Below are 9,916 nucleotides of genomic sequence, written 5' to 3'. Positions count from 1 at the left end.
ATATAAAACAAATATATATTGTGTAGAAGTGTATTTGTATTTTTGGGATGCTACAGACAGATTTTTTGAGAAACATGACATTACCAGCTCATTACAAATTAATGCATATTGTTCAATGTACAGTATGCATGGTGGGAAGGGAACCTGACTTGGAGATACATGTGTCTAGTGTGTCTAGTGTGCATGCATCTAGTGTGCATACCTGTAACTTTGTATGGATGCATGCCTGTGTGTGTGTTCTTGAATTTGTGTGTGTGCATACATTAGATGCAATCAGACCTTCCCCACCCCAATTAACAACACAATGTTGTGCTGCTGCCAGCCTCTGAGGACAGCTGCTGTCACCATGGAAACTAGCTGTAGCTATGTATCTTGAAGATTGTCTTCAATACTTGTATCTTTTGTCCTTTTGCTGAGTGTACATGTGTGTTTGTGTGTGTGTGTGTATGTGTGTTTCTTCATTTGTGGCATTTGTTTAACTGATTTATATGAAAAGAAACCTAGTTATGTATATTCAATACTATTACAGTTTCTTTTATGATATCGTTTTGATGAGTTTAAGAACAAAGTAAAGATAGCTAACTCACCTGCTTTCCATCTCTTATCATACACACGTCATCCATTATCTGAAACTGTGTAATCTCTTTGGCTGCTTTTATGTTGGTCAAAGGAAGGCCAATGCATGCTGAGCATCTGTTATTGTAATCTAAGCTCTATGTCAGTAAGCATATGTTGTAAACATTCAATATTGGAAAACTTCAATAAATTAATTGATAAATTCTCTTGTTTAATAATTTATTTTATGGAGGATAAGCAATACTTTAAAACTCATTATGTCTTTGTAATTTGACTAGTTGGGCGCATGCATGCCTTTTAAATGTGGGCTTTTTGCAGCAATCATGAGGGTGATTATTTCTGGCTTTTATATCGAACACTCTTGGTCCACTGCTACCACCCTTTGAAAATGATAGTAAGGAGCTAAGACAATATTCACAGGTAGAGATTTGAGAAGTAGCACTCTCACCGTGTAATGATAATGTAGGGGAACATACTGTTCAAGAAACAGCACTCATTATGACGGATGATGGGCTGGAGCCTCCAACTGCAGCTTCTGTGCCAGGACATAGAATCTTATACAGGATTACGCATCACATATATGACACAGCAGACTAGCAAATCACATATTTCTATAAGGAACTTTCTTTTATCTATATAAAAATAAATCAGGTAAGACAATCTCAAGAGTGTGTATACATAAATTACCATTAGATCGTACAGGCATACCCATCAACATTCACATATACAGTACACACACACACACACACACACACACACACACACACACACACACACACACACACACACACACACACACATACACGCACGCACACACACACACACACACACACACACACACACACACATACATACATGCACACACACACACACACACACACACACACACACGCATGCACGCACGCACGCACGCACACACGCACGCACATGTGGACATGCGCACCCCTACAAATGTAAATGACTAAGGCCAGGTTTGGGAATGGAGGGCACGAGTAAGTAGCTTATAGGCGTCTAGGTCCTCTCCTGTATCGTCAAGACTACAAAATGAGCTTGGACTCAGTAATGGGATAGTGGGCAGCTGGGTTTTTCCAGGAGGATATGGAGACAATTACCTCCACAATGCTCATAACATGGCTTCAACCCCCTGCCCCTGAAACCACGTCATTCAGCTGGGTCACACCAGCTACAACTAGCTTAAATCTCATTCTCTCCGACGACACTGCTTTCACAGCTCCCTGGGGGAACTCTGCACAGATCAGTTGGTTACCTGGGAGTGCTCATTTGTGTTGTGGGTGTGGAGTAGTAGGAATGAGTGGAAGGAGGGGCAGTGACATTCTCCAATTTTGAAGTGTTTTTCTCCCAGAGTATTCACCACACACATTCACCCTGAGCTTCTTGCACAATGGCACGCTCAGTGAGTTTGTGAAATGTCTCATGGTGTGACCCCTTTGTCTTTCCCATTCCAACTGTGTCTTTGTCTCATACAGAGTGTTATGTTCCTCCGGTGTCCCTGCCATGGTCATCCCTGGTCCAGCTTCCTGTTTGGTGTGCTGGCCGTGCTCTGCCCAGCTTGCACCTCAGAGGCTTTCATCAAAGGTGTTTGGACGCCCCCTCTCCAATTTTGGTCTGCGTGCCATCTCAGGTCCTACGTGGTTCTCATGAGCACCCCCACGAATCCCCTCAAGGGGAAACAGGCAGTTCTGGCCCAGCATTTTCTGGGCTGTCTCTAAATGGTTGGTGCCCCTCTGGTAATTGATGTTGATGCGACATTTGGGGCTTGAACCAGCTAATAGAGACACTCCGAGGGACTGGCGTCAGAGACGTCACGGAGGTGCTCATCATCATCTGTGTCAGCATCAATGTACTTGCTGATGGAGGAGTCATGGAAAGTGAAGACAGCTGGGGTCAGGGTAGTGCTCTCTGGGGACTTGGGTGGCGTCCTGCTGCTGGCAGTGGTGTAGACAGACACCTCAGGGCTCAACAGGGAGTGGTCAGACAGGACTGAGCTGTCCGAGAGAGGGGACGGCCCTGACTCCCCATCGCTACGGCAGCCTCCCTTAGGGATGAGGCTTTTTGAGGGGTTGCCAGAGAAGAGGAATTTTCGTGCGTTCTCTGAGCATGAGGGTTTAAGGACGGACAGAGGTGTGAGCATGGGCTCACGTTCCGCAGTGGTCTGCAGGCCTGTTTTGGCATTGGCCTGCCCAGACAGACCTGTAGCAGGACTGCGGGAGAACCGGCTGCTCTCCTGAAGACCAAGGCCCATTGCTGGACTATGGGGGAAGCGTGGATTCTCCTGGAAGTCTGTAGCACAACTGATGTAGCTGTCAATGCTGGACAAGCTTTTCATGTCCCCCACTCCCTCTCTCCCTCCTAGCATTGGCGGCCCCTGATCTGGGATGGCCCCCAGTTCTATCTCATCCCTCTGTTTGCCAACTCTGGAGCCTCTGTCTTTAGCATTGAGGTTGGGTTGGGACTGTGTCTTGGCCATCTGGTTATACATCTCCTCTAGCTTCTGAGCATTGAGCCTCTGGGGGCTGGTGGTTCGGGCCTTGTTGGGAGAGCCTAACTCTTGGGCGTTGAAAGAACGGTTTGAGCTGGTCTCTGATGCAGCCCTCTTGGGTGTCCATTTCCAACGGCTCGGGGAGAGGTGGTTATCATGAGGCCTCTCACTCTTCTCCACCACCACATCCATCAGCTCAGCACTGCGGGCAAATGCCTCTTTCATGTTCATAGAGACAATGCTACCATTTCTTTTAGCCCTCTCCAGGGCCTCCCTTCGTTTGACAGCTTTTTCCTGTCTCTTCTGCTCCTTATAGAATTCAGAGAAGTTATTTACAATAATGGGAATAGGCAGGGCTATCACCAGTACTCCAGCTATGCAGCATAGACCCCCCACTATCTTTCCCAGTAGAGTTTTTGGGTAGATATCACCATAGCCTACTGTGGTCATAGTGATAGTAGCCCACCAGAAGGAAGCTGGAATGCTTTTAAACTTGGTGTCATCCTCATCCTTCTCAGCGAAGAACACCAGACTGGAGAAGATCATGATGCCCATAGCCAGGAACAGGATCAGCAGGCCCAGCTCGTTGTAGCTCCTCCTCAGGGTGAAGCCCAGAGACTGCAGACCTGTGGAGTGACGAGCCAGCTTCAGAATACGCAAAATACGCATGATCCGGAAGATCTGAACCACGCGACGGACGTTCTGGAATTGCAGCACGCTCTTGTTAGATTCAGTCAGGAAGATGGTGACGTAGTAGGGCAGGATGGCCAGCAGGTCGATGACGTTCAGAGGACCCTTAAAGAACTTCCACTTGTTGGGGGAGGAGAGGAAGCGGAGCAGGTATTCCATGGTAAACCAGGCAATACACACCGCCTCCACATGGGCCAGTTGTGGGTTGTCTGTGGACTGGCCAAACTCATCTGTGTCCTGCAGCTCTGGAAGGGTGTTCAGAGACAAAGCAATGGTGGATAACACAATGAAGAGGATGGAGATGATGGCCAGGATCTGAAAGAAAAATAGCATAAATACTGTTAATAAGGATTGCAGGATAGCAGACTGAAACACGCAGAGCATAACAGGTAGGCTACTTTATACTAGATGTATACTTAAGTCTAAATTTCTCTTCAATGAAGGCAAATAAACCTCATCGCAAAATAAAGTAAATGCAGTATGAAAGTGCTGGCTGTATCTGAATGTCAATATACCCTAATGTAAACGAACCTTCAATAAACTGGCTGATTACAGTATATGTGCGATTGGCTGAAAGCTAATGGATGGAGACTGACTTGGAGCAGTTATTAATTCATGACCCACTTATCGAACTTCTCCACACATGAGTGAGTGCCTGAGTGAATGATAACGGTTAGCAAGCAAAAACAACAAAATCTGGCCTTTAATCGAAGCAAAAGCATCATGTGATAGAGCATTAACTTTTGAGGAATGAAGAAAAACAGCCTTGTTTTTAGCTTGAGGATCATGCATTTTTCAGTTCATCCAATGGGTTTTGAAAGAGTTGCATAAGCCTAAAAGGCTGGAGGATTTTGTCATCCAACCCATAGAGGAGCATGCAATTAAATTTAACATGAAAATCACCAAAATTGGAGCTACAAGGGTTTCACATGACAACAGCAATATGGAAAGATCTTTTAGATTGAGAACCAGTAAAATGTAGGATCTAACTTGCATATAAAGCTACATGAATGAGTATAGTCAGTCATTATGAATCCATTCATGATGACTTGTGAATCTCAAGACACTTGTAACTTTATGTAATACTATAATAATTTTATATAATACTGTAAAACTATACAACGCTACCCACGTTTATATAATACCCAATAATTTTATGTAATGACAATAATAAAATCAATCTTGGAATTTTGTATTGCTAAGTATGAAATTAGTTACTGTAGCTATAGCTGACAAGTGAAGAGCCTAAACTATAGTGTCTGACTAATTTTGTTTAAGGGGAATTTCACTGTTGATGTCAGGTTGAGGATGCTCTGTGCACAGCAGCACTCTCCTCAGTTCTCAGGTGCGGTTAGAGCAGGAACAGTAGTGCATACAATGCTGAAAGTATTCAACTGAACACTGAAATGTGAACATGTTTTGCCACAGGCTTCGCCGGGTTTGCTTATCTACATCAGGATGAGTGCACCTGATGAGGCCTAGTGGCAAAACATGTTGTTCACTCCAATGTTTTGTTAGTGCTGTTTAGACACAATAAGATATGTAACTAGCAAATGGGTTTGAAGCCATTCAGTGTACGGAAGAATACTTTCGTCATTGTGGGAAAAATCACTGGATTTCAGCTTTGAAATATATTATTCTTATACCCTAAGCTTGTCTGATCTGAGTAAATGAACATCCACTACTGTATACCATAGTGAGAAGTAAGAGAGATCCTATCTGTGATATCACACCAATGCATTGTATAGCTCCATAGAGAATGAATTGGAAATGATAGAAAATATGAAAAGGGTATTTATAGCAATACCCAAAATGATTTTATGTTGAAGAGGATGCATTTTATGAATGAGAACTGATAGCACTACTGTAATTGTAGTTGGTTGTAAGAGTTCAGATAAACTTTGTTTCAGTCCATAAAGTTAATGGTGTCACATCACAAGAGAGAGGATTCAGTCAGGAGAGAATTGTTTAGGTGCAATTTGGGCTGTATATAAAAACATGCAACTTCTGAATTTGTGTAGAATAATCTTTTAGCGTTTATTTTGTTGCACACATAAAAATATCCATGTCAGATACTGGCTATCCCTTTTTGCTTTCAGTTTCTTTCCATCGATAAGAAATTTATAAGGAGGTGCTTGAATCAGCTTTTCTCAATCCTGGGCCTGAAGGGCACAAATCCAGCAGCTTCCTCTTGATCTTAATGCTGAGGCACAAGAGCAGGGCTCCTGCCTGACTGGAGTGATGATGATTCACAGAGGCAGCATAATCCAGCAGTAATTGTGTGTATTTATCATAAGCTGACATGTGCTGTGATACACTGGCTTACAATCATTCTAATGATACTACGCGGATTCATTACATATTCTGATCACTGACTAGACTGTGACCGCATGTTTTACTGGCCATTTTATCACATTTGCTGTTCTGGCTAATTGTGCCTCACAAATGAGCAAACTTGAAAGACTGGCTATGGGATAGTCAACTGATCACAAGGTGACATGGGAGCCTCTGCTCTGTTGGCTGACCAAGCACAGGATTACTCCATGGACAATACTCAGTCCTCATTATCCTTAACTAACCCTGATTGACTCCCCCAGAAAATCTGACACAAGACTATACAGCACAACTCAGAGGATGAAAAACGGGTTATACAGCAGGAGCACAGAGTCTGTTTTGGCAATAGTCCAGGTGAACGAGGATACAGTGAAGCAAGCAATAGAATCGTTGAGCTGCTGTCTCTTACAGTGTGTGCAATTAAGGTTAGGATGCAGCATAGGTACAATTATATAAGACATATTCAGAAGATGCCATTTAGCATAGAATTATTGATTTCAGTGTGACTGTATTTAAATGGATGAAATGTAGGAAAATAAGCCTTCTCCCCTCCCTATTCTTAAAGGTAGCAGGGAATATGCAAAATGTGTTAAGCTTGATTAAAACCTCATCCATATGCATTACTGGTTAAACATGCAGTCACTTGTGTAAGCAAATAGTGCAAAGGCCAACGCAGAGCAGAATGTGCAGGTTTCCCTATAAATCCTCCAGAAGAAAAGGTTAAAGGACAGCAAGAAAAATAGGGCAATAGCAGCGGTTGTTAAGAGGTGATTGACAGTGCGGGCCTTGACAACGGCCTAATAATTCTGAATCCCCTCCCAAGAGGAAAAGTGATGGCCGAAGAGACAACCTTATCTACAACCAATCAGAGCAGGAGGATGCTGTTGCCATAGCGTCATGGCAGACATGAATAATGACCCTATCTGTTTATTTTCTTCTCTCTATTCTCTCCTCATCTGGCCCTGGAGGAAATCTGTTTGAATCAAACACTTCAAGAGCACAGAGGTGCTGGGTCCGGAGAATGGGGGTTGGAGCTGACGAGGGCAGGATGGGACTGAAGGGGGTGGAGCTGCTGTGCTGAATGGATGGAAATTGTGTGTGTGAGTATGTGTGTGCATTATTGTCACTTGTAGCACTATTTTTGGTTTGTGTAAGATTGCCCATGCTATTGTAACAACAAACTTTGAGCAATTCATGAGAATAGGATTTATGGGACTCAACCGAATTTTAACAAGAGTGAGAATAAGGATGGAAGAAGGCTGCTAACAAATCCCAAACCTAGCTGGAGGAGGATGGAAGTTGTAGGAGCATGCAGCTAGGGAAGAGTTTGGCAGTGTAGGACAGGAAAGGACAGGGGTAATAGGATTGAGATGCTATAAAAAGGTCGCTAATGAAGGCACACTGGTGCTGCTGTGTAACATTATGGTTATGAGGTCAAGTTCCACAAGGAAACCCTGCACAGTTCCCTGTGGCCTATGTCCCTGTTGCCCTCCCTCCACACACTTCACACTCTCTTACTCTGCCTCACTGTCTTTATCTCTTTCTCTCCGGGCTGGTTGAATGTCACAGGGTGCTAATTTCATTAAGCTATTGCACTGTAAAATTGAGATAAAGCTTTCATTGCACATGAAGGAGACTACAAACGTTTGTTTAGAAAAGGGTGAATGGCGTTCCAGACATGACTGTAATGGCATCAACAATCTTACAGACTATTTATAGACTCTCAGTGGACCCTGGGGGACACAAGACAAGAAAGATGGTCATAGTGGCCACACCCTATGATCTAGTAGTATGTGTATGCAAGTTCTATGTGACATATACTGCTCTATTAGATCAGATTGTAACTAGGTTATATGGGCATGACAAAAAGGAGAGTGACTTCCAGCAAATGCTCCTCAGTGGCCTACCAAAGAGCAGCTATGAACATGTAGGGAACAAAATAATGTATCAAATGGGTGAGAGAGAAAATATATTCATATAGTTGAGAGAAGCAAGAAAGACAGTGTGTGTGCGTGTGTGTGTGTGTGAGAGAGAGAGAGAGAGAGAGAGAGAGAGGGACAGAGAGAGAGAGAGACAGAGAGAGAGCACAGCAACATCCAAAAACAAAGAAAAAAAGACAAAAAAAACTTGGATGAGAGAGAGAGAGCAGACTGACAGGACCTGCCACTGAGATTGTAACCCAGTGGTCCTCAAATCCGGTCCTCTGGGCCCACAGTACTGCTGGTTATCTATTCTGCCAGGTAGTTTTCATTCTAGCTGTCTAATCAGGGACCGATTTAGACTTGGGATGATAGGTGAATGCAATTAACTACCTGGCAGAATAGAAAACCAGCAGCACTCTGGACCCCAAGGACCGGACTTTAGGGCCACTGCTCTAAACAAAGCCAGACATGGTTTGTGTCTCCTGGCACAAAGTCACAAGGCGCAGCAGACACACACAACAGTCCACACAGACCCGCATCCTCCATAGCACAAGCTGACACCAGGCCTCATTAGGCTGTTTGAGAAGATGTCCCAGACACAATTGGTGTGAAGAACACCCACAAAACCCAAACCCAGACACGATCCTGTGTCACAGACTGTGACACTCTCTTTTGAATAACATATAGGCTAGAAGAATTGCACATATGGAATAGGGAATAAGCCTCCGAACATGACAGCAATTGCATCTCTACTCTGTCAGAGTATGTTCCTCTTTGCTCAGGCATTATGCATACAAATCAACCAGTTCCTCTTTGTCCAACCCTTCCTGTTTTTTTGCAAGAAAAAAAACTCTGAAATTTGCAAGAAAAAACATTGAATTTCTGAGATTAAGCTCAGAAATTTGCAAGAAAAAAGAAAACTCAGAATCATCAAACTCAGAGTCATGATATTACCCCCCTTCCCCCCTGGCTGCGGTAAAAAAACAAAAACAAACCTACAATGGCCCTAATACTTGATTTTATGTTAGCCGTGTCCCAGCAGCTGTGATTAATTTTCTTTATGCTACATTGGCTTTGTCAGGGTCAGGTCCTTTCGTCTGCACTCGCCCAACAAGGGCTGAACCTTGAACCTTGCACTTTTTACACAGACTTTAAAAAAGAGCAATATTTATAAATCAGACACCAAGCATTGAACCACTTGTGTGAATGTGAGCGTGGACCGCAGGAAGACTTCAGCTAATGGGCATCCTAATGAAGGATAAAGAATAAAAAACACTACTGAAGCCTGTTGGGCCATTTTAAAGGCATCAGCTGTTGTTCAGTTGGTTCAACTGCTCCTGGTTAGTTGCAGCACGGGTTAGTGTTCTCACACTGTGTAAAGTCTAGTGGCATCCCAAGTGACAGCACAGGAAATCCCAGACTCCCAGTGCTCCGGCTGGCACCTCTCTCATTAGCAGCAACAAGAGCAGCAGAGCCACCAGAGTGCTGGAGCAGTGGAAGCTCCTGTTCCTGTGAATCCCACTGCCCTTGGTTATGAACTCATACAGCACTCACACAGGGATATAGACCGACCTAATAATAACAATTAATACACTTAAACTTACACTTCACACTTAAATAGTCGTGGACCAAAAAGGTCTCGGTAAATGTTTTTAAGTATAAACGGATTTGTGGGAAGGCGGTGGTTAGATGTAAATAAAAAGGCAAGAGAGAGGGGAGAGGATAGTCATTGTGCAGTAGAATTAGGTGTAAATCCAGGTCTTGCTTGATCACTAAGAATCAAGATCTCCTGACCCCTAGCTTTCCCATCATCCCCTGAGCCACGTCCGAGGCCACTGGGATACCATGCAACGCTCTCCCAGCCTCGACTGCCAGCCACAGTCACCATGACAAC

At 43.9% G+C, this 9,916-nt stretch overlaps 1 protein-coding gene across 1 annotated transcript in view; it reads right to left on the bottom strand.

Moving 5' to 3' along the window:
• Positions 1 to 2,153: 2,153 nt before the first annotated feature.
• Positions 2,154 to 9,916, bottom strand: part of kcnb1 (potassium voltage-gated channel, Shab-related subfamily, member 1) — a 23,939-nt gene continuing 16,176 nt past the window's right edge. The window contains 2 exon segments of the mRNA XM_071527016.1: positions 2,154 to 2,372; positions 2,375 to 4,081. Coding sequence (XP_071383117.1) covers positions 2,154 to 2,372; positions 2,375 to 4,081 — 1,926 coding nt within the window.

This window comes from Centroberyx affinis, unplaced genomic scaffold (assembly GCF_046629955.1).
Source record: "Centroberyx affinis isolate AG114_WGS23_722 - 3 ecotype Tasmania unplaced genomic scaffold, CSIRO-AGI_Caff_v1 ptg001484l_1, whole genome shotgun sequence".
In the NCBI taxonomy this organism is placed as follows: Eukaryota; Metazoa; Chordata; class Actinopteri; order Beryciformes; family Berycidae; genus Centroberyx; species Centroberyx affinis.
The sequence above is the reverse complement of the archived record's forward strand: the minus strand, read 5'-3'. Positions and strand labels throughout refer to the sequence as shown.